Here is a 26,464-nt window from a genome sequence, read left to right on the forward strand (position 1 = left end):
GAAAGCTGTTGATTAGATTTTAGAACATGGATGCACCTATTAATCCATAAGGCCAGCTAATTTGGATGAGAAGCTCTAATCAGTGTTGAATTTCCACCCAAAGGTGTTCAATGGGGTTGAATTTTTGGCTTTGGCATGTTCTTCCACCATTAACACTGCCATTTTTATGGCTCTTACTTTGTGCACAAATGATTATGTCTTCACTGCCTGGCCCTGTCAGTCAAAGTGGTGGGTGCGGGACCTGTAGGGGAGTAAGCGGAGCCTCTGGGTGCAACGGCAACTCTCTAGTTGCACCCAGAGCCAAATTTCCATATTATTAAAACACTGTTTTCATTGCAATGTGGCCACGGAGCGTGATGGGACCAACAGTCCAACATCATTAGATTCAGCTGACAAGGGTACATATCCCATGTCAGCAGGAAAGCTCTGAAATAGCATTTTCATTGCAATAATTATACTTTCTGAAATCTAATATTCATTAAAACCCTTCACATCTCTAATCTCTCTGCTGCACATACCTTTATTTGCTGCTGTTATGCTATGACGCACTGCATATTTCTATTGCTATGCTGCCACCTAGTGTTAGACTGCTTTATTAACTGTTGTATTAAAGTATATGCAGTAGGACCTTTGGGTCACATGGCCTAATCTGAAGGTCCTCAAGTTAGTATAATGTTGTATTGTACTGTTGAGATCTTGGATTGTCTTGGTGGTTCTCAGATGCAACGTGCTCAGTCATGTCCTACCAACATGATGCTGAGAGAGTCCAGACTCGAACACAAGTTGTTCGAGGGTTGCTACAAGGTGATTGTCCCAGACCAGTGGGTGCAAGTGCATTTCTCACATGAAACCTGTAGCAAGACTATATAAGGGTCAGGCGTTCCCATCACTTTTCTTTGTGGGGAGCATAACTATACCGGCATTCCTGTGTTAACCAGCCAGAGGGTCTGATGATTACAGCTGGAGCTGAGACGTGTGAGAGAGATGAAGCTGATGCTAGAGGCAACTCAACTTGTAGCCAATTGCCTAGACAGAAGCTGTAGGGAAATAGACTTGAGCGGTCCATTACAGACCTTAAGGCTCTGCTGTATCCAGAAATATGGGGATCTTAAAGGTTTTCTGATGTGTGGCAGCAGACCAAACAGTTAGAATAACTTTGCCCTCTTGTAAAAGATGACTATGCTATGCTGATACTGGCAAGATGGCTTCTGCTCCAGAAGGTCACATTATTGAGCTGCATTTATTCAGTAAAGCTGTGTTGCCACAAAGTACTGTGTCAGTCTTCATTATTGTGACCATTCCCCTGTCCTTGTGCCTTCTGTACGAGGTGGACCCCATCCATCCTTGTAATACATCGACGACTGTTCCTATGAATGCCCTCACCTACAGGGGGTATGCATGGCTGGCCATGGCATCACCATTAAGATCAGTTATTTGTGTGCCAGAAGTGAGACCCAAGTAACTTTAGTTTGAAATGGTTTGTCTCTGATGAGACAACCCCATCTAAACATTTATGGCATATCCATAGGATATACTATAAGTGTCCAATAGTTTTGTCTCCCACCTCTAGGACCTGCTCCTATCTCAAGAACAGGGCCCCATTGTGCTCCGCAGTGAATGGAGAGGTGCATGTATGGCTCTCTTCATTTACTGCAATAACAATAGACTGTGTAAATAGAGGCGCTCAGTTTAAACACGGAGGCTATACACTGTCAAACACTGGTTACTCACAGTACTTGAGAGGGGGTAGAAAGAATAACCTCAAGACACCTGACTCCCACACCTCTTGGGCTAGGTCAAAAATGTTTTTCTTGTAATTTCCTCCTGAAGAAGGATTTATTTTAACCCCAAAACACGTTAAGAGTAATTAAAGTATACCTGCAGCAGGATATTTTTGGGTGTCCTCTTTAGACGATTGAGTGTGGTTCCACCAGATGAGTTGACCTGGTGTGAGAGGTGTGGGAATCAGGTGTCTTGAGGTTATTCTTTCTACCCCCTCTCAAGTACTGTGAGTAACCAACGTATGACAATATGTAACCTCGATGTTTAAATTGTATTTATACTGTCTATTGTTATTGCTTTACAGTCTGGGCTATTTGAGTTCCTGGCATCAGCATAATTTGCAGAGAGCTGCTGGTTTTCTGGAGGAGACATAACTGTGGCTAGCAAAAACCAGCAGTTCAAGAAGATCCCCTTGATGGTGGGTATTCTTCTTGGTCACATTATATATAATTTTTTTTATATTATTATTTTACTTTTAATACTTTTTACTACCTTTTACTTCTTATACATACCGTATATAAGTGTGCATTTATCAACCTAGTATCTGGCCAATCTGAAAATATCTCTAAGCCTGGCCTCATAACAGCGCCAGACTAGTCCACCAGAGTACCAGAGGATCCTCTTGTAGGCCCAGGCTCTGATACCATAGTGGACCCCAAAGGTCCAGGAGGAAAAAAATATATATTTGGAGCCAAACATTTGCCATTAGTGTCTATTTCTTTGAATCAAAAACTATTAGACATTATTGATGATATAGAGGTTGGGCCTGGAGAATAATTTCCTCTGGTGGGCCCAAGAACCTCAACCCGACTCATAATTCACTCTAATCCCCTGACACACAAAATTGGTGTTTTCTTATTTACTTGATAACACATTACTGCAGTGGGACTTCTGAAAAGAGTTGAGTATGCATGCCCAGCTATTTTTGAGGTGGGACCGAAGCCTATCATACATTTATAGCATATCCTGTGGAAATACCATAAATGACCTGATGGGAATACCTAAAGCAAATCACAATTAGTTCAAGATCAAGTAGTTGCTGTATGCTCCATGCAAGGAGCACTAAATGGTTCCCAAAAAACAGCAATTCCAGCTTTTTTGTGGGAAAAAACAAGTTAACGTTGCAGAACGAATCCGGACCCATTCATTCTCTATGGGGCCAGAAGAGATGCGGACAGCACACTGTGTGCTGTCCGCATCCGCATTTCCGGAGCGCAATCCCGATCTTCCGGTCAGCAGCTCCCCAAAAAAATAGAAAAAATAGAACATATATTCTTGTCCCCAATTGCGGACAAGAATACACAGTTCTATGGGGGTGCCGACCGGGTGCATTGCGGATCCGCAATACACTACGGGCGTGTGAATGGACCCTAAATTTATTAAAAGTAAAAAATGTATACGTTAAAAGGATGTCTTAGACTGATGCCATACAGTGGCATCCATTCACCATAGAGTTCTATTGTAAAAAAAAAAAAGTGTCCTTTTTTTTACTGGACTGTGCAGGATACAAGAGCTGTGCATTTTTGTATCCTTTTTTTCTAACGTATACATCAAACAGAGGTATAAAACTTACGTGAACCCACCCTAACTAAAAATAAGAATTTCTCGGGGGCGGAGCTTGATGACAGAGTGAGATGGCTGCATGATATAGCAGCTCCACACAGACACTGTGTTACCCCTATCAGAAGCATCTACAGCTGACCCAAAATGGTCAAAATTGGTAAAGACAAGTCGAGGAACCCTGCAGAGACACTGGGGACCGCCAAGCAGCAGACAGATTTGGAAAAATTTCTGCACAAAGCGGCGGCTCCGAATCCAAAGCGCACCTCCAAGATGGTGCGGCTTCCCGGCTCAGATGCAGAGGGTGACTCCGACACTGATGTGGACAGTCTAGCTCCACAGGCAACTGATCAAGAGCCTATCACTAAGGCATTCTTGAAGAAAACTATACTCCACGCTCTGAATCCGATGTTACAAGAGCTTTCGGAGATTAAAAAAAAATCCAGTCAATGGGCCACAGAGTTGACCTGGTGGAAAAAGTGGTCTTTTGATTTTTGAGACATGGCAGGGCATATGATTAAAGCCCAGTAAACTCAGCTTAACAGAGCCTTCCCACTGATAGAAGATATGGAGAATAGAAGCTGCCGCAAGAATATCCATATCAAAGGCCTACCAGAAAAGCACACCAGCGACATGCTGGAGGTTGTGGCGCAGCAGATATTCACCTGGCTCCTGGGCCCAGAAAGAGCAGCCAAAATTATTGTGGAGCATATACACAGAGCCCTGCACCCCTCACCCAAAGAGGGAGAACAAGCCAGAGACATCATCTGTGGTCTCCTTAGCTTCGTGGACACTGCCGCCATATTACAAGCCAGCAGAGGCAAGCCTGCACTGCGACATGAGGAGCATCAAATACACCCCTACCAGGATGTCTCACCTACCACACTATCGAAGAGGCATATACTTCATCCCTTTCTCCAGAAGCTGCGGGATCTACAGATACCATACACATGATTGTACCCGTTTGGCCTGGCGATACACAAAGATGAAAGTATTAGGGATAAAAAAAATAGGCCCCCACAGACAAACAAACATGTAAGAAAAGGTAAAATAGAAACCATGTGGTCAAGAAAATTGTATATAACCACAAAGGCTACGATAATACCATCAAGTGGAAAGAGTAACCACACAGCACATAGCGCAAAAATGAGCGCTCAGCTAGGTACCTGCAGAAAAAATACTGCGAAAGGCTGGAATGTCACTGTGGGCACTGGTGATAGACTAGCAAATTAATGTATCAAGTCAGGGAGATAAGGGGTATCAGTATGGTATATACACTAATCCTAATAAATCCCTACTTGTCCTAGTCCACCCTACTAATGTATCCCGGGACGGGGTCCAAAAAACCCTGCAAGCAGTGGCCCCGACTGGAACTCTGGTCCTACACTGGATGCCCTGTTAAGGCCCTAGACAGTGAAATAGGAACCATATATCCATAAGGAGATACAAGTGGAAGCTAAAAAAGACCTCAATTGAGCTTATGGGAACAACCAATTCCAAACAAATCCAATCAAGCTTATAGCGGAAAATACTTAAGTGTCCCGACACGTTTCCTCAAAGTAAGCCCCAAGATTCTTCAGGGGACACGGGGCATAATGATGGTAACCCCAGCTGGCGTATGGCTCAACAATAAGGGGTAGCTGTATGATGGCTACAGTCAGTGTGTGGCTGAGCCTAAAACATAATAGAAAAAAAAAACACATAAGAATAATGACCATAAAGCACCACCATTCGTCCACAAAACAGGACGATGGGGGAAATGGTGACTTACTGTTTCAGGGCTCCAGACTAAAAAAAATATCAAGGAGCCATTGGCTCCTAACCTGAAAAATTTAGGAGCCAAATTGAAATTTTTAGTCGCCAAATTTTAAATACATATAATTACGGTATGATAAAAAATAAAAATAAAAACACACATGTCTTACCTAGGGTTGTCACGATACCAAAATTTTGACTCTATACCATAAAAAAGTATTGCAATACTTGCTACCAAGTGAAAAATAAAAACACCAAAAAAGCTGCATGCATTCCAGATTTTATGGAACGTCTGGACCATAATAGAACAGTCCTAACCTAATTTTTGTCGGGACAAGGTGACAAAAAAATGGCAAATTGCATGTTTTTTTATTTTTTTTCTGTTACTGCGTTCACCGCATAGGACAGTGGTGGCGAACCTATGGCACGGGTGCCAGAGGCGGCACTCAGAGCCCTCTCTGTGGGCACCCGCACCCTGGAAAAAGTCTATTGTATACCAATATGCCTTTAGACTTCTGCCATTCATCAGCACAGGGCGCAACGGCACAGGCAGTGCATTGAATGTAGGCAGGCTACTATAGCTAAATGATAAAGTACATGGAAGATATACTATTGGACTGTAGGATTCATGTTAAATTGCCGTGTTGGCACTTTGCAATAAATAAGTGATTTTTGGGTTACAGTTTGGGCACTCTGTCTCTAAAATGTTCACCATCACTGGCATAGGAGATATTTTAAAATATTTTAATAGTTTGCACTTTTTCAGGTGTGGCGATATTTTGGTGTTACTTATTTTGGTGTTATTTTACTTTTTATTTAATAACTATTTTCCCCCTTATGGGCTAGAACCTGGGATCTTTCATCCCTTGTCCTATTCACCCCAAGAGAGCTCTATCAGGGTGAATAGGACCTCACACTCTCCCTGCTGCCCTGTGCATAGTACACACAGCACCAGGAAGATTACCATGGCAGCCAGGGCTTCAGTAGCGTCCTAGCTGCCATGGTAACCAATCGAAGGCCCAGGATTACACTGCTGGGGCTCCCATCGGAACTGCCACTGCCACCAATGATTATAATACTTTGGGAGGGGAGGGGGGGTTGGGGGCGCACTGCACCACCAATGATTCTACTTTATAATACTGGGGTACAAACACAGGCTGCGCTGCGGGTGCCGGCCATGTCCCATACCCGGCACCCAGCCTCTATGACTGCGTGCTGCTATCCGCCGCTATTAACCCCCCAGGTGAGAGTTAGGTAGGCGGGGGGATACTGGGCAGCGGCAGCCATTAGCAAGTGGCAAGGTGATCATCAGTCATCTCGGCACTTACCAATGTTAAGTATGTAAAGGGTTAATATGAGCCCCGAGCTGGTCAAGACACTAAATATCCAGGTTATCTCCTCCTACTAAGCACTGACTATTGAAAGAGATATGGTTCACTGGCTTTTTAGTGTCTTGACCAGTGCGGGGATCCTATTAACGCTTTTCTTCCCTTATTAAGATAATTGGGGGTTGTAAAGACATAAGAAGGAGTAGCCTTTAGCAGCGGCAGCGCAGGGGTGACTGTGACTGTTTGTGGAATGTTAAGTATGCGCTGAAACTTCTCAAACTAACCTGTTCTGTGGAGCAGTCGGCATGGAGCGGCTCCCTGTTTTCATGACTGAAGAGCAAGCTGCTACTGTGTTCAGCACGGGAGAATGGAGGTGTGAGAGGAGCAGCCAATGGCAGGGCAGCCCACGGATCATACTATGACCAATCAGCAGCCTCCTCACTAATAACAGAGCTCTGTACTGTGCGGAGCTCTGTTATTGGATTGCCGTCTGTCTGCCGTATAAAATCCCGTTCTTCTTAAAGCGGCAGAGCAGCGGAGGGTCTAGGCGCATATGGTGACAAGACTACAAATTCTTGTCGCCATTTTGCAATTCTAAGTCGCATTGGCGACCATTTTAGTCGCCATCTTGAGCACTGTGTTTGGTGGCTGCAATCAGCGTATGGCTGTGGATCCAAATGGAGGGGAGAACCAGGGTAATGGTGTCCGCCTAGATGGTAATACCAGCAGCTTATGGGGCAGAATCGCCCCATTATATAGGCAGAGGGGCCAGGTGAGACGCATGCCTGTGAATCAGCGTCACATGACTAGTCGTCCGCTGATGACATCAGTGAAATCGACTCACCATTGCGGTCATGTGATCGAAAATACAGGGATCACGTGACCGCACATGCGCACAGAAACAGCCCCAATGTGTTTCATGGAGAGCCGCGAATTAGGCATCCCAGTAGAAATCTTAAGGGCGTCCAGTTACTTTTCAATTTAGACCACTTGCCTATCAACTCCGAAAGGGTGGGCCCCTTCACTTCTCTAAAGAATAAGAGCACTAAAATGCCCCCTATGGGCGATGTGTCATGTGTTGACGTTTTTCTGCAGCACACTACCTCTGAACTCTCCACCCTTTGTTCTGTTCCGTCTAGATTCAACTGGAGTAAGGAAGAAAGGTTGGCCATTAAAACCCTTGAGACAGACAAAGATATCACAATTAAACCTTCGGACAAGGGAGGCAACGTGGTTGTTATGGATACATCATCATACAGAGAAATGTGTCTTGCTATCCTAAGGGACCAAACGGGTTATGAGACCCTTTCTACCAATCTTACCAATAGGTTACAAGGGGTACTAAGACACATTTTACAGCAAGCTAAAATCGCTAATCTGATCAGTAGTGATGAATTTGATTTTCTTTATCCTTATCATCCAGTAACGGCCACGTTTTACTGCTTGCCGAAGGTTCATAGGGGACCTCCCCCACCAAAGGACGACTGATCGTCTCGGGGGTGGGCAGCCTATCGCAAAATTGTGGGATTTATGTAGATCAAGTGCTGCGCCCCTTTGTACTGTCATTACCCTCTTACGTGAGGGACACAGGTGACCTGTTAGGTAAACTTGAGGACATCTGTATAGAACCACATTGGTTCTTGGCCTCCATCGATGTAGAGGCTCTTTACTCCTCTATTCCGCATGAGAGGGGTTTAGAGGTCACGAGTCACTTTCTTAAAACGAGGGGACAACAATTCATGATGCATAATACCTTTATTCTTGAATTGTTGAACTTCATCCTCTCAAGTAATTTCTTCCTTTTTGACAATCAGATTTACCACCAGCTCAGGGGCACTGCTATGGGCAGCTCTTGTGCGCCTTCATATGCAAATTTGCTCAGGCCTCATGAAGCACATTGGGGCTGTTTCTGTGCGCATGTGCGTTCACGTGATCCCTGTATTTTCGATCACGTGACCGCAATGGTGAGTCGCTTTCACTGATGTCATCAGCGGACGACTAGTCATGTGACGCTGATTCACAGGCATGCGTCTCACCTGGCCCCTCTGCCTATATAATGGGGCGATTCTGCCCCATAAGCTGCTGGTATTACCATCTAGGCGGACACCATTACCCTGGTTCTCCCCTCCATTTGGGTCCACAGCCATACGCTGATTGCAGCCACCAAACAGTAAGTCACCATTTTCCCCATCGTCCTGTTTTGTGGACGAATGGTGGTGCTTTATGGTCATTATTCTTGTGGTTTTCTTTTTCTATTATGTTTTAGGCTCAGCCACACACTGACTGTAGCCATCATACAGCTACCCCTTATTGTTGAGCCATACGCCAGCTGGGGTTACCATCATTATGCCCCGTGTCCCCTGAAGAATCTTGGGGCTTACTTTGAGGAAACGTGTCGGGACACTTAAGTATTTTCCGCTATAAGCTTGATTGGATTTGTTTGGAATTGGTTGTTCCCATAAGCTCAATTAAGGTCTTTTTTAGCTTCCACTTGTATCTCCTTATGGATATATGGTTCCTATTTCGCTGTCTAGGGCCTTAACAGGGCATCCAGTGTAGGACCAGAGTTCCAGTCGGGGCCACTGCTTGCGGGGTTTTTTGGACCCCGTCCCGGGATACATTAGTAGGGTGGACTAGGACAAGTAGAGATTTATTAGGGTTAGTGTATATACCATACCGATACCCCTTATCTCCCTGACTTGATACATTAATTTGCTAGTCTATCACCAGTGCCCACAGTGACATTCCAGCCTTTCGCAGTATTTTTTCTGCAGGTACCTAGCTGAGCGCTCATTTTTGCGCTATGTGCTGTGTGGTTACTCTTTCCACTTGATGGTATTATCGTAGCCTTTGTGGTTATATACAATTTTCTTGACCACATGGATTTCTATATTACCTTTTCTTACATGTTTGTTTGTCTGTAGGGGCCTATTTTTTTTTTTATCCCTAATACGATTAAAATTGATATTTTACATAGTTACTGCCCCCTTACATTAGTTTAATTTTTCAGCCTTGGAGCAGTGTTCAGGTAGGGCTTTACCGCCCATCCTGTTTGACCTTCTTTATTTATACACAAAGATGGCCGTCGGATCACCATCAACACGCCAGAAGATCTTTCAGCTGCCTGGGGCCGATTGGCGATTCCTCCCATGAGCATATCATCTTGGATGCTGATTCCGGCGGAGGTCACCCTACCAGATCTACCTTACATGGAGCCCTGGAAAGAGGTGTCACACACATGCTCTTCTAAGAATAGGGGGTCAACTCTCAAGAGCCCAAGAAAGGCACCAGCCTGAAATCTACAGGACACATGTACTTCTCTACTTTGGCTCTCTTCCATCGGATTCAAGTCCTGGGTGTCACGCCCTGCCCTGTGAGTGATCTGAGAAGATCTGTCAGACTTGCTGCACATGAACCTATCTGACAGATTGCTTTGTTGTGGCTTTGGGCAGGATCCCACCCCCTCACAGGTTCTGCTCATTAGTTTGTTAGTGATGCTATTTATCCCTGCCTCTCACTATAGCCCTTGCGGTTTATAGTTTCTCCTGGAGTTCTCTGCTGGTGTTTTGTGGATCTTCTGATCCCAGTCAATTTTCAGTTAAGTCCTCCTTCCTTCCCTTCTGTTGTTTGTTCTGGCTAGGCCTTAGGTAGAGGCGGGTTTCTTCATCCTGTGCAAGGAGCCGGTTGTCTTTTCACCTGCTCCCTAGCTGATGGTTTGTATCAGTTGCAGCAGGGATTAGGTTCTACCATTGAGATTTTTTCATGTTGGTAGCAGTCAGGGAAAGGGCTCAGGGATGTGACTATAAAGTACTTGGGAGTACAAATACCAAACAAACTAGAGGAATTGTATTCATCTAACTTCTAACACTTAAGCTATCTAGGTTACTCAAAGAATATAACTTCCCATACTTGTCTTGGATGGGCCGCAAAAACGTATTATCCTTCCTCAAATCCTATACTATTTACAGATGTTGCCCATGTATTTACCTGATACCTTCTTCACCACCACTAGGAAATACCTCTCCACCTTTTTGTGGAGAGAAGGGAAACCTAGACTATCATACCAGATACTCACCCGTAAAAAATGTAGAGGAGGACTGGGACTTCCAGATATTAAACAATATTACACAGCGCTTCTGTAACGGGGTTCCGAAGGCGCACTCGGTCTCCCATCAGCCGCAGACCTGGTGCTTAGCTTCGGGAGCGAGGATCTGTTTTTGACCTTGTTCCCAGGGCAGCTTTGCTAGCTGGGAGGCTCCCTGCTCCTTGGTCTGCCTTGAGCGCCGAGCTGATCACTCGGTGCTCGACTGGTCGGTCTGTCGGTCATGTGATGCTGGCCACGTCACATGACCCTCACTCCCCACTATAAATACAGGCAGCCTGCTGGCCACAGGTTGCCTGTTAATTGAGGTTCCTGGCAGTTGTTGGATACCTGTGTACAGTCGTGGCCAAAAGTTTTGAGAATGACACAAATATTAGTTTTCACAAAGTTTGCTGCTAAACTGCTTTTAGATCTTTGTTTCAGTTGTTTCTGTGATGTAGTGAAATATAATTACATGCACTTCATACGTTTCAAAGGCTTTTATCAACAATTACATGACATTTATGCAAAGAGTCAGTATTTGCAGTGTTGGCCCTTCTTTTTCAGGACATCTGCAATTCGACTGGGCATGCTCTCAATCAACTTCTGGGCCAATTATTGACTGATAGCAACCCATTCTTCCATAATGACTTCTTGGAGTTTGTCAGAATTAGTGGGTTTTTGTTTGTCCACCCGCCTCTTGAGGATTGACCACAAGTTCTCAATGGGATTAAGATCTGGGGCGTTTCCAGGCCATGGACCCAAAATGTCAACGCTTTGGTCCCCGAGCCACTTAGTTATCACTTTTGCCTTATGGCACGGTGCTCCATCGTGCTGGAAAATGCATTGTTCTTCACCAAACTGTTGTTGGATTGTTGGAAGAAGTTGCTGTTGGAGGGTGTTTTGGTACCATTCTTTATTCATGGCTGTGTTTTTGGGCAAAATTGTGAGTGAGCCCACTCCCTTGGATGAGAAGCAACCCCACACATCAATGGTCTCAGGATGCTTTACTGTTGGCATGACACAGGACTGATGGTAGCGCTCACCTTTTCTTCTCCGGACAAGCCTTTTTCCAGATGACCCAATCGGAAACAGGCTTCATCGGAGAATATGACTTTGCCCCAGTCCTCAGCAGTCCATTCACCAAACTTTCTGCAGAAGATCAATCTGTCCCTGATGTTTTTATTTGAGAGACGTGGCTTCTTTGCTGCCCTTCTTGACATCAGGGCATCTTCCAAAAGTCTTTGCCTCACTGTGCGTGCAGATGCGCTCACACCTGCCTGCTGGCATTCCTGAGCAAGCTCTGCACTGGTGGCACTCCGATCCCGCAGCTTAATCCTCTTTAGGAGACGATCCTGGCGCTTGCTGGACTTTCTTGGACGCCCTGAAGCCTTCTTAACAAGAATTTAACCTCTTTCCTTGAAGTTCTTGATGATCCTATAAATTGTTGATTGAGGTGCAATCTTAGTAGCCACAATATCCTTGCCTGTGAAGCCATTTTTATGCAACTCAATGATGGCTGCACACGTTTCTTTGCGGGTCACCATGGTTAACTATGGAAGAACAATGATTTCAAGCATCACCCTCCTTTTAACATGTCAAGTCTGCCATTTTAACCCAATCAGCCTGACATAATGATCTCCAGCCTTGTGCTCGTCAACATTCTCACCTGAGTTAACAAGACGATTACTGAAATGATCTCAGCAGGTCCTTTAATGACAGCAATGAAATGCAGTGGAAAGTTTTTTTGGGGATTAAGTTAATTTTCATGGCAAAGAAGGACTATACAATTCATCTGATCACTCTTCATAACATTCTGGAGTATATGCAAATTGCTATTATAAAAACTTAAGCAGCAACTTTTCCAATTTCCAATATTTATGTAATTCTCAAAACTTTTGGCCACGACTGTACTTACCTGATCCTGTTCCCTGATGATCCTTTGCCTGCTCCTCCTGTACTGCGCATCCTTCCTGGTATATTGACCTCGGCTTCCACCTGACTATTCTTTGCGGACTCCTTTGGTACTTCTCGACTCTCCTGGTATTTACGACCCCGGCTTCTCCTGACCTTTCTTTGCTTATCCCTCTGTACTGCGTTGTCCTCTTGGTTTTGACCCGGTCCGTTCACTATCCGTTATTTGTCTTGTCTGTCCTTCCCGCACGTATCCTAAGTTAGGGACTGACATCCAGTTGTCCCCTGTCATCAGGACTCATGAGGCAAGTAGGCAGGGCCAGGGGTGAGGGTGGAGCGCAGTGGTCACTATCCTCCCCCCTGTGTGTGTGTGTACGTGACCGTTACACAAAGTAATTATGAGATGATTCTGGTCACAACTACAAGATATGAATGTAGCTGCCTGTCTCTCTGCTAACAAAATACCAAATATTACTAAGCTACAATCATTTATCACACCATCAGAGGTCAATTTCTTGCAATTTGAACACTTTAAAGCCATATGCACATTATTCATATCCCGCAATCAAGCCAGCAGACCATAGTCCTGGTTTGAACAATTAATTCTCCTCCACAAAAGCAAGAAACAAACATTATCCTCTATATACTCCCATCTTCTGCTCAATTCCTCAGTCCAACCCCCCCCCCCCTTCTTGAAGTTGTGGGAAAAAGAATTAGACATAGTGCTATCTGAAGAGGACACAAAGTTCATTCTATTGCATTCTTATGGCTTCTCTACATGTGTTAAAATACAAGAAAACCATTATAAGCTCTTATCCAGATGGTACAAAACCCCTGACTTGCTGTATAAAATGGGATTATCAGTATCAAACACATGTTGGAGATGTCAACTGCAGGTTGGGACCTTGGGCCACATCTGGACAGTAATCCAAAAGCATATGCGTGCACTCAACCCTCACATTATCGACCTTCCAAACGCTCCTTGACAACACATTTACTAGCAGCGGCTAAATACTTAATTCCACTGCTATGGCTACAACCTCACCCACCTTCGGAACAACAATGGTTCCAAAAAGTGCATCAAATTTGTTGTATGGAGGAGTTGACCAGTTGGCAGACCAATAGACATGATATCTTCCTAAAAATGTGAGGCTCCTGGTCGCAATATACCAAAATATCTAACTAAACTTGGCCCTTCTGCATCATTGTCACACCCAGATGTGGTTGCACATTGAGTCATTAAATTTAGCAGCTTAAAACAGTGTGAGAGGATGTATTCAAGTTTTCTCGCACTCTGGTTTGTAACAACATGTAGCAGACAACCCATGGGTGTGACATGCGAATTAGGAGGGGGATACTATCACACTGTCATACCTCACATTCTCTTCTGTGGAATCTTTTCTACCCTGCACCGTGAAGGAGCAAAGAGAGTAGCGAAATAAGATTAGGCTCATCTTTTGTTCTGACCTCTAGAGAGCACAGCATAGTTATCGTATGAGGTACGTCTGCAAGAGCTTGAAGTCCACAAAAATGACCTTGAATGAGGCGCAAAGTCATCATACCAGGAGGACACCAACTAGGCAATGTTTGGTTAATACTTTTTATATATAATGTATTGTTATCACATTTGTACAATCAACCCTTTTTCAGCTCTCATGTGAAATACAAGTGTTTATTGTAGTGTTTTGAAAATAATAAAAACATATTTGACAAAAAAAAAAAAAGAATTTCTCTGCAACGATTACAGAGAAAAAGGGCCAATTTTAGTCACCTTGGCAGGCAGTATGCCAGATTTAATAGGGTTGATCACAGTGACAGATGCCCATTAAATAAAGTCAGTAAGGGATGCCTAAGAGAAGAAAAGATATTTAGGCTCTGTTCACACTGCTGATCACACGCTACCTTTTGAGTGTCCATTGGGGATTCCATGACTTGCTATCCAAATGACAGAAACCTCAATGGAACCATATGGATTCTACGACAGATCTGTAACAGCATCATGGCTTCTTTATTTTTTCAAGTTTTTCCCAGTGCTTGAAGTGGGCCGGAACGCGGCGGTACTCAGTACCGCCACTTCCAAAAATTGCCCTGGAGAGTACCAGCACCTCTCCGTGCGCCCAGTACGTGGGTTTCCGGTACCGGAGCGCAGGGCCGGCCTTTGGGGTGTGCGGGCTGTGCGGCCGCACAGGGCGCCATAGTAACAGGGGCGCTGGGCGGCCGACAGCTCGCAATGTAATATGCGGCAGGCGAGGCTGAACTTGTGTTCTCCCTCGGGGCGCCCCCTCCATCTAGCCCTCCCCTGTCTGACCTGATTCGTTCCTCCTCCCCTGTCTGACCTGCCTGCTGCCCCCGCCGCTGCCAATAAGAAGAGAGACGGGAGGAGGAGGGGAGGGGCTGTGGCCACTGCGCCACCAATGAAGATAACTGACCTGAATACAAAAACAGGAGGCGGGTGCTGGAATCAAATAGCCGGCACCCGACCTCTGTGACAGGGAGCTGCGATCAGCTGCAGTTGAGTTAACCCTTCAGGTGCGGTACTGGAGGGGTTAATTGTAGCTGATCGCAGCTCCCTGTCACAGAGGTTGGCTGTCGGCTATTTGATTCCAGCACCCGCCTCCTGTTTTTGTATAAGAAACGTTTGTGGCACAGTGCGCCCCCCCCCCCCCCCCCCAACACCCCAGTATAAGAAACGTTGGTAGGCAGTGCGCCCCCACCCCCCCCTCAGTATAAGAAACGTTTGTGGCACAGTGCGCCCCCCCCCCCCCCAACACCCCAGTATAAGAAACGTTGGTAGGCAGTGCGCTTTCCCCCCCAAACACCCCAGTATAAGAAACATTGGTGGCTCAGTGGGAAGTGCCAGTGAGGGTTAAAAAATAATAAAAATTTTTTAACTCACCTCCTCCAGATGATCGCGTAGCTGCCGTTCTCCTGTTTTCTTCAAGACCTGTGGTGACGTCACTGAGCTCATCACATGACCCATTACCATGGTGATGGATCATGTGATGCTAACAGTGATGTCACCACAGGTCCTTTGACAGGTCATGAAGAAAGAACAGAAGACGATCAATTGGAGGAGGTGAGTTAATTATTATTTTTATTTTTTAACCCTCATTGGCACTGCCCACTGCGCCACCAATGATTATTATATTGAGGGGGGGCCCACTGCGCCACCAATGATTATTATATTGAGGGGGGGCGCACTGCGCCACCAATGTTTATTATATTGAGGGGGGGCCCACTGCGCCACCAATGTTTATTATATTGAGGGGGGGCCCACTGCGCCACCAATGTTTATTATATTGAGGGGGGGCGCACTGCGCCACCAATGTTTATTATACTGGGGTGATGGGGGGGCGCACTGCGCCACCAATGTTTATTATACTGGGGTGTTGGGGGGGCGCACTGCGCCACCAATGTTTATTATACTGGGGTGATGGGGGGGGCGCACTGCGCCACCAATGTTTATTATACTGGGGTGTTCGGGGGGCGCACTGCGCCACCAATGTTTATTATATTGGGGGGGGGCGCACTGCGCCAATGTTTATTATATTGGGGGGGGCGCACTGCGCCACCAATGTTTATTATACTGGGGTGATGGGGGGGCGCACTGCGCCACCAATGTTTATTATACTGGGGTGTTGGGGGGGCGCACTGCGCCACCAATGTTTATTATACTGGGGTGTTCGGGGGGCGCACTGCGCCACCAATGTTTATTATATTGGGGGGGCGCACTGCGCCAATGTTTATTATATTGGGGGGGGCGCACTGCGCCACCAATGTTTATTATACTGGGGTGTTGGGGGGGCGCACTGCGCCACCAATGTTTATTATACTGGAGTGTTGGGAGGGGCGCACTGCGCCACCAATGTTTATTATACTGGAGTGTTGGGGGGGCGCACTGCGCCACCAATGTTTATTATACTGGGGTGTTGGGGGGGCGCACTGCGCCACCAATGTTTATTATACTGGGGTGTTGGGGGGGCGCACTGCGCCACCAATGTTTATTGTACTGGAGTGTTGGGAGGGGCGCACTGCGCCACCAATGTTTATTATATTGGGGGGGCGCACTGCGCACAATGACGGGTTAGGGAAATTTCACAGCAGAGTGCGCATGCGCTGGGAGCCTCGCCGGCGGTTAGGGTAGGGAAAAATTATGGGCCAGTGCACAGGTGCGGTGATCGGATGGATGTTCTCAGCAGGACACCGGCCGACACTGCGCATGCGCTGGGAGCCTCACCAGCGGTTAGGGTAGGGAAAAAGCACTGACCCGTACATAATTTTTCCCTTCCCTAACCGCTGGTGAGGCTCCCGGTGCATGCGCAGTGTCGGCCGGTGTCCAGCTGAGAACATCCATCCGATCACTGCGCCTGCGCACTGGCCCATAGTTTTTCCCTACCCTAACCGCCGGCGAGACTCCTGGCGCATGCGCACTCTGCTGTGAAACTTCCCTAACCTGTCATTGTGCGCCTGCGCGGCGCTGCACACCTCCTCACGTCATGTCCGGTGCGACCGGAAGTGACGAAGGTAGGGAAATCTCACGAAGTAGGGAAGTATAACATTACACCGGCCTTTGGGGTGTGCGGGCTGGTAACTACTTGGTTGGATAGTCAGCCAGCCTATGCCATGATGCCAGCAACAAGCAGTGTTTTTTTGTTTTTTTTTGGGGGGGGGGGGGCGCCACAAGGTTAGCTCGCACAGGGCGCCTGGACACCTAAGGCCGGCCCTGCCGGAGCGCAGCGGAGAGCTGGCAGTATCTCCTCCCTAATGTCGTTGGCTGGGCAGCTAGTGGAGGGGGGCGGGTCGTTGCAGAGTACGGCTCAGGCTGGCGCAGGCAGGGAGTTGACCTCACGTTAGGTGACGTCAACTCCTTCCCGCGCGCCTGTGACTGAGGAGCGATCAGTGCGGCGACCAGTGACTGGTCCTCCTTGGAGTCAGGAGTCGGACGGTGCAGCAAAGAACATCGACTTTGCTTTGGAATCCAACTTCTGAAGAGTACTGGTGAGTGACAGGCACCCCCCCTCCCCCCACACACATTAGTTCCTCTCTGTACCAGTCCCCCCCCCCCCCTGGCAGGGGGGTACTGGTACAGAGAGGAATTAATGTGTGTGATGAGGGGGGGGGGGGGGTCTGATGTGCAGGGGGGTACTGGTACAGAGAGGAACGAATGTGCGATGGTGGGGGGGGGGGGGACTGGTACATAGAGGAACTAATATATATGTGTCTGATGGGTGGGTCTGATGTGTAGGGGGCCCCTGCACATCAGACCCCCCCATCACACACATATATATTAGTTCCTCTATGTACCAGGACCCCCCCCCCACCACCGCACATTCGTTCCTCTCTGTACCAGTACCCCCCTGCACATCAGACCCCCCCCCCCTCATCACACACATTAGTTCCTCTCTTTACCAGTACCCCCCCCCCCCCACCACCACACATTAGTGCCTCTCTGTACCAGTACCCCTCTGCACATCAGACCCCCCATCACACACATATATATTAGTTCCTCTATGTACCAGTACCCCCCCCCCCACCACCGCACATTCGTTCCTCTCTGAACCAGTACCCCCCTGCACATCAGACCCCCCCCTCATCACACACACACACACATTAATTCCTCTCTGTACCAGTACCCCCCTGGCAGGGGGGTACTAGTACAGAGAGGAATTAATGTGTGTGTGTGTGTGATGAGTGGGGGGGGGGGGTCTGATGTGCAGGGGGGTACTGGTACAGAGAGGAACGAATGTGCGGTGGTGGGGGGGGGTACTGTACTGGTACATAGAGGAACTAATATATATGTGTGTGATGGGGGGGTCTGATGTGCAGGGGGGGGGAGCACCGGCACCTAATAGAGTACCGGCACCTCTTTTGGCCCACTTAAAGCACTGGTTTTTCCTAACAAGAAAATGCATCAAACTGTACAACAACAAATTGTGTGAATCCAACCAAATACTTCTAAATACCTCTAGGTTAAAGCATATAGTTAAATTTGCATAGTTATATTGTTTTATCCTTACCTCTTCATAGCCTGTATGTTTTTGCTTTAATCCTATAAAAAGAAATTAACATACTGAATTAGAACATATTAAATGAAAGCAGTATCTATTATCGTTGCTTTAAAAAAGCACTCCCACAAAAATGTTATTCTCTGACCTGTTAGTTTACATCATGCACGTTTCTAACAGGTCAGAGAATAAAACATTTTTCTGGGAGTGCTTCTTTAATAATAAACATAACATCCAGTGTCTTTAAACGAGTGATTCTTTCTGATGTGAGAGCGTTTTACATTCCATTTTCTTTTTACGTAACTGTATTATTATTATTGTGGTTGTCATAGGAATAAAACTGGAAATAGCAGAGCCCGAGGAAGAGACAGAAGGCGTATTTATCTCGTCAGCAGTGCAGCACTTATAATGGATTCTACTGATCGTTCCGCTCAATTTATGCAAAGCATTTTATCCACAATGTTTATTATAGCTGTAAACCCATGATTGGCCAGAAAACAACATGCAGCAATTGAGAGAAGAGATAAACTGCCTTGCTGGATTATTTAAACACTGCAGTATGGCCAAGAACTTTTTTCTGGATTGTTTTCTGTCTCTAGAAAAGAGCTACCACATTCTAGACTTACTTTAAAGGGGTTGTCCAGTTTCATGATATTCATAGCCTATGCTTCGGATAGGTCATTCATTTCAGAACGGTGGGGGTCCAATGCTCAGTACCCTCACCAATCAGCTGTTCAAAAGGGCCACAGTGCTCATATGAACAGTACATCCTCTTCAAAGTTTACCTGCGAGTTGTCTCTATTGTAGCGGTGGTAAACACCACACCGCCACTGCAAAGTAGATTGAGCACAGGTAAACATTGAAGAGAATGCAGTGTGCACTCCATTACTGCAGCCGCTTCAAACAGCTGATTGGCGGAGGTGCCAAGAGTCAGACCCCCACTGATCTGTTATTGAGAAGTATAGTAAGGCTGGACATACTCAAGAAACCAGTCAGCTAAATAAGCCTTCTGAGGACAGCTATCTCACCTGACCAACCCATACAGATATACTCTTGGCTTAGCTGAGTGTCTATGTGTTATGAATAGCGAGAAGGAATAAAGCCGCTAGACACCTCTGAAGGTGGCTTACCTCCCCAAGAACCAAAGGATGAGGAATGTTGAGATCCAACAGCCAGATGCTTACCTCCTCAAACATCTGCCATAGAAGGAGAGTCAGGAGGCCCCCATACACATTAGATGGTTGGCCGCTCCCACATCTAAAGTGTATGGCCAGATTAAAGTGATTGTTACCACCCCCAAGGACTAATGAGTACAGTACTACATAAATAGTACTGCCCCCACTAAGTTATATGTCCATACTCTCCCATGTTCTCCCGCTGTACACCCTCAAACCAGCACTTGAATACATTGCAAGGACTTCTGAGTGCATGCTCATAACGGAGAGGAGTCCTGAGCACAAGCTCAGAAGTCCTCTCAATGTATCCCAGTGATGGTTTACGGCTAAGAGTGGAGGAATGTGGGTGAGTGTGAACATGTAACTTAGCAATAGGACTCATAAGGAGCAGTACTATTCATGCAGTATTGTGCTTAAAGGGGTTATGCAACCCCTATAATGAGCCCCCCAATGCCTGGCACCTCATATAGGTTATACTTACCCCGCTTCCCTGCACCTACGTCGCTCCTGATCCCCACATGGGTGCCGCTGCATCTCCCCATGGCGTGGATCATTACATGATGTTTTGATCCGCGCGATGGGGAGATGCAGTGGCGGCCGTGCGGGGATCAGGTGCGATGTAGGTGCCGGTGAGCGGGTTAAGTATAACCCCGGGAGAGGGGGTCATTATAGAATTAGATAACCCCTTTAACAGGCCTTGGGGGAGGTTACAGACTCTCTTTCAACAGTGGAGTAATAATTGTGGTTAGAAGGTGCAACCATGATTGAGCCCAGAGGGGAAGGGGGCTTGCCTGAAATAAGGCTGGGCAACTCATTTAAAGGGATTGCGCTATGAAGACAGCCCCAGAGTTGCTCTCTGTTCTAAAAGATAAAAGGTGGTGTAGGGTGAGGGAACCCCACTATGATATCCATAGGCCCTGATGATGAGACATCCCTTTTTATTGATGTGTCTTTGAAAAGCTCAGGCAGGAAAGGAGGCTAGAAGACTGAAATTAGGCAACATAATATTTAATCAATAATACGGCTCAGCAATGGCCTCATGCATATCTTCAGCACATAAGCACTGACTTTGGGCCAGTACACAGGGCAATGATCACATAGAAACATAGAAACATAGAATGTGTCGGCAGATAAGAACCATTTGGCCCATCTAGTCTGCCCAATATACTGAATACTATGGATAGCCCCCGGCCCTATCTTATATGAAGGATGGCCTTATGCCTATCCCATGCATGCTTAAACCCCTTCACTGTATTTGCAGCTACCACTTCTGCAGGAAGGCTATTCCATGCATCCACTACTCTCTCAGTAAAGTAATACTTCCTTATATTACTTTTAAACCTTTGCCCCTCTAATTTAAAACTGTGTCCTCTTGTGGTAGTTTTTCTTCTTTTAAATATGCTCTCTTCCTTTACCGAGTTGATTCCCTTTATGTATTTAAAAGTTTCTATCATATCCCCTCTGTCTCTTCTTTCTTCCAAGCTATACATATTAAGGTCCTTTAACCTTTCCTGGTAAGTTTTATCCTGCAATCCATGTACTAGTTTAGTAGCTCTTCTCTGAACTCTCTCTAGAGTATCTATATCCTTCTGGAGATATGGCCTCCAGTACTGCGCACAATACTCCAAGTGAGGTCTCACCAGTGTTCTGTACAGCGGCATAAGCACTTCACTCTTTCTACTGCTTATACCTCTCCCTATACATCCAAGCATTCTGCTGGCATTTCGTGCTGCTCTATTACATTGTCTTCCCACCTTTAAGTCTTCTGAAATAATTACTCCTAAATCCCTTTCCTCAGATACTGAGGTCAGGACTGTGTCAAATATTCTATATTCTGCCCTTGGGTTTTTACGCCCCAGGTGCATTATCTTGCACTTATCCACATTAAATTTCAGTTTCCAGAGTTCTGACCATTCTTCTAGTTTTCCTAAATCCTTTTCCATTTGGCGTTTCCCTCCAGGAACATCAACCCTGTTACATATCTTTGTGTCATCAGCAAAAAGACAAACCTTACCAGCGAGGCCTTTTGCAATATCACTTATGAAGATATTAAACAAAATCGGTCCCAGTACAGATCCCTGTGGAACCCCACTGGTAACATTACCTTGTTTTGAATGTTCTCCATTGACTACAACCCTCTGTTGTCTGTCACTCAGCCACTGCCTAATCCACTCAACAATATGGGAGTCCATGCTCAATGACTGCAGTTTATTGATAAGTCTTCTATGTGGGACAGTGTCAAAAGCCTTACTAAAATCTAGATATGCGATGTCTACTGCACCTCCACCGTCTATTATTTTATTCACCCAGTCAAAAAAATCTATAAGATTTGTTTGACATGATCTCCCTGAAGTAAACCCATGTTGTTTTTCATCTTGCAATCCATGGGATTTTAGATGTTCCACAATCCTATCCTTTAATAGGGTTTCCATTAATTTGCCTACTATTGATGTCAGACTCACTGGTCTATAGTTGCTCGATTCCTCCCTACTACCTTTCTTGTGAATGGGCACGACATTTGCCAATTTCCAATCTTCCGGGACGACTCCTGTTACTAATGATTGGTTAAATAAATCTGTTAACGGTTTTGCCAGCTCACCACTAAGCTCTTTTAATAATTTTGGGTGTATCTCATCAGGCCCCTGTGACTTATCTGTCTTCACCTTAGACAGCAAACTTAGAACATCTTCCTCTGTAAAGATACATGCATCAAACGATTTAATAGTCATTCTTTCTAGTGGAGGTCCTTCTCCTTTTTCTTTTGTAAAAACTGAACAGAAGTATTCATTAAGGCAGTCGGCTAGCCCTTTATTCTCTTCTACATACCTTCCGTCCTTTGTTTTTAATTTAGTTATTCCTTGTTTTAATTTCCTTTTTTCATTTATATATCTGAAGAATGTCTTATCCCCTTTTTTCATAGACTGAGCTAGTTTTTCTTCTGCCTGCGCTTTAGAAGTTCTTATAACTTGCTTGGCCTCTCTCTGCCTAATCTTGTAGATTTCCTTATCTTCATTGCTCTGGGTTTTTTTATAATTACAAAATGCTAGCTTTTTATCACAAATAAGTTCTTTGCTCCCAATCTTTGCCTGCTCATTCAGCTGCATTTACATGCTGCCTGTTTGGGGAGAAGCGATCACATCGCTATGACTATGATTGCCCAACCTCATACAGACGCAGCAGCACAAACGATGATTCTGGGTGTTGCATGAAAGAAGCGATCACCCAATGAATCACCTATTTCAGCAGCATCTTTTTCACGGGGCTGCTATTGAAAAAAAAGCATTTGTACCATGTAAAAATGCCCCTACTTAACCCCCTCCTGCAGATCAGCATTGACTTCATTAAACACTTCTTTGCCCAAAAAGACTGCGGTTTAAAGCGCCCCTGTATAATGTGATACAGCATGGTTGTTATACTCTGTTAACAGGTTTTACAACAGCTTGGATCTGAAGTGCATCCATTAAATGTAAGCCTGTAGAGCAGAACACTTCAAACTAGAAATTCCCTTCAAGCTACTGTATTACTAAGAAATGCAGAAATCAGGAGATTATAAAACATTTCGCGATTGCCATTTATGCCTTTTACGTTTACACCAGTATTAAAAGGAAATATGTCACCAAAATTTTTTTCTCTTTTTATTTTCTGATTGCAGATTTTTTCATTCTATTTCCTGAACATGATTATGGTGGGCGGCCATTTTGCCTGAGCTGTTCTTATAAGCATTTAGAGAGCATTATAGAAATTGTTTTACGGCAGCCCCATGGGCAATAGACACAATGAACAGGAAGGGACCTCACTGACTTCTATGGGGGAGTCTCCTAGGCATGCTCTGTGCCCTGTGCAGAGGTCATTGTACAAGGAAAGAATAGAGAAGATTTGACAATCACCTATTGTGAATGGTGGATCCTGTCTTATCTGTCATTTTAATTCTGCGTGTAATGATATCACTAGAGATGAGCGAATCGAAGCTGATGAAGTGGAATTCGATCCGAATTTCAATAACAATTCGATCGCGCCGAAGCCGAATTTCCTTGCGCTTTGTGGTAATGAATCGCATGTTTCCTAAAATGGCTGCTGCACGTGTGAGGACATGGAGAAAGGAACTCTGGGAAGGCGGGATCACCCATAATGCCATGCAGCCAATCAGCCATGTGATGTCACAGACCTATAAATAGCGTCAGCCCTCTTAGATTCTGCCATATTCCAGTGTACAGTCGTGGCCAAAAGTTTTGAGAATGACACAAATATTAGTTTTCACAAAGTTTGCTGCTAAACTGCTTTTAGATCTTTGTTTCAGTTGTTTCTGTGATGTAGTGAAATATAATTACACGCACTTCATAAGTTTCAAAGGCTTTTATCGACAATTACATGACATTTATGCAAAGAGTCAGTATTTGCAGTGTTGGCCCTTCTTTTTCAGGACCTCTGCAATTCGACTGGGCATGCTCTCAATCAACTTCTGGGCCAATTCCTGACTGATAGCAACCCATTCTTTCATAATCACTTCTTGGAGTTTGTCAGAATTCGTGGGTTTTTGTTTGTCCACCCGCCTCTTGAGGATTGACCACAAGTTCTCAATGGGATTAAGATCTAGGGAGTTTCCAGGCCATGGACCCAAAATGTCAACGTTTTGGTCCCCGAGCCACTTAGTTATTACTTTTGCCTTATGGCACAGTGCTCAATCTTGCTGGAAAATGCATTGTTCTTCACCAAACTGTTGTTGGATTGTTGGAAGAAGTTGCTGTTGGAGGGTGTTTTGGTACCATTCTTTATTCATGGCTGTGTTTTTGGGCGAAATTGTGAGTGAGCCCACTCCCTTGGATGAGAAGCAACCCCACACAGGAATGGTCTCAGGATGCTTTACTGTTGACATGACACAGGACTGATGGTAGCGCTCATCTTTTCTTCGCCGGACAAGCCTTTTTCCAGATGCCCCAAACAATCGGAAAGAGGCTTCATCGGAGAATATGACTTTGCCCCAGTCCTCAGCAGTCCATTCACCATACTTTCTGCAGAAGATCAATCTGTCCCTGATGTTTTTTTTGGAGAGAAGTGGCTTCTTTGCTGCCCTTCTTGACACCAGGCCATCTTCCTAAAGTCTTCGCCTCACTGTGCGTGCAGATGCGCTCACACCTGCCTGCTGCCATTCCTGAGCAAGCTCTGCACTGGTGGCACTCCGATCCCACAGCTGAATCCTCTTTAGGAGACAATCCTGGCGCTTGCTGGACTTTCTTGGACGCCCTGAAGCCTTCTTAACAAGAATTGAACCTCTTTCCTTGAAGTTCTTGATGATCCTATAAATTGTTGATTGAGGTGCAATCTTAGTAGCCACAATATCTTTGCCTGTGAAGCCATTTTTATGCAACGCAATGATGGCTGCACGCGTTTCTTTGCAGGTCACCATGGTTAACAATGGAAGAACAATGATTTCAAGCATCACCCTCCTTTTAACATGTCAAGTCTGCCATTTTAACCCAATCAGCTTGACATAATGATCTCCAGCCTTGTGCTCGTCAACATTCTCACCTGAGTTAACAAGACGATTACTGAAATGATCTCAGCAGGTCCTTTAATGACAGCAATGAAATGCAGTGGAAAGGTTTTTTGGGGATTAAGTTAATTTTCATGGCAAAGAAGGACTATGCAATTCATCTGATCACTCTTCATAACATTCTGAAGTATATGCAAATTGCTATTATAAAAACTTAAGCAGCAACTTTTCCAGTTTCCAATATTTATGTAATTCTCAAAACTTTTGGCCACGACTGTACTTAGTGCAGGGAGAGATGTTAGCAGGCGCTAGGGATAGTGTTAGAAAAAACTTCATTGTGCTAAAAAAAGATTTACAAGTGCAGGGAAAGATTATTCAAGGTGTAGGGAAAGAATAGGGAAGAATCATTCCACAGAATTTATGTTGAACAGGGTTCAGTAGGGGAGGTTACAGCCTGAGTAATAGGAACAATCCAATTACACCTTGCTGCACTGACAGGGCACCCAAATTGCCATTTTACAGCTCTGTAATTCCAGCAAACCGTTCTCATTAGGGTGCAAATGGTGATTGAAACAGGAATTAACAGGGTTTATTAACAGTGTTTATTACAAGGAAATATTTCTTATTTGCCCTTGTGCAGTGCAGTTATATGTTCTAAATGTTTTTTTGTCGTGTATTAGTGGGAAAAAAAGGGCAAATTAGCCGCTGTGTGGCAAAGTGCTAAAATTACAGCCCTTTTTGTCGTGTATTAGTGGCAAAAGTAAAATATATTTGCCGATCAGCGGTGCAGTTATCTGTTCTAAATCCATTTGTGGCGTGTATTAGTGGAAAAAAAAATATATATATTTGCCGTTCAGCGGTGCAGTTATCTGTTCTAAAGCCTTCTGTGGCATGTATTACTGGAAAAAGAAAATATATATTTGCCAGTCAGCGGTGCAGTTATATGTTTTAAAACCTTTTGTGGTGTGTATTAGTGGAAAAATAAAAAATATATTTGCCGTTCAGTGGCGCAGTAATATGTTCTAAAGCCTTTTGTGTTGTGTATAAGTGGAAAAAATTAAGGGCCTATTTGCCGTTCAGTGGTACAGTTATATGTTTTAAAGCTCTTTTTGGTGTGTATTAGTGGCACAAAAAAGTATTTGCTGTTGTGTGAGAAAGTGAGAAAATTACTGAGTTTTTTGTGGTGTTTCAATTTCCTTTTTATTTATTTATTTGATCTAACAGTATGTCAGACAGAGAAGTGCCAGGCCCTGCTCAGGGGAGTGGTAGGGGCCTAAATGTTTCTGGCGCAGTCAGAGGTCGCAGCAGAGTAAAGGGCCGTGGCAGCAGGGGTTGCAGCGAGAGGCCTGAGCTCCCAGTGTCATCTAGCGGTC

General features: G+C 45.2%; 1 protein-coding gene across 1 annotated transcript in view; it reads right to left on the reverse strand.

Annotated features, from left to right (window-relative positions):
• Positions 1-26,464, reverse strand: part of CDK15 (cyclin dependent kinase 15) — a 243,718-nt gene that overhangs the window by 188,332 nt on the left and 28,922 nt on the right. The window contains exon 2 of the mRNA XM_040441007.1: positions 18,438-18,469. Coding sequence (XP_040296941.1) covers positions 18,438-18,469 — 32 coding nt within the window. The remainder of the gene's footprint in view (positions 1-18,437; positions 18,470-26,464) is intronic.

The sequence above is a fragment of the Bufo bufo genome, chromosome 7 (assembly GCF_905171765.1).
Source record: "Bufo bufo chromosome 7, aBufBuf1.1, whole genome shotgun sequence".
NCBI lineage: Eukaryota > Metazoa > Chordata > Amphibia > Anura > Bufonidae > Bufo > Bufo bufo.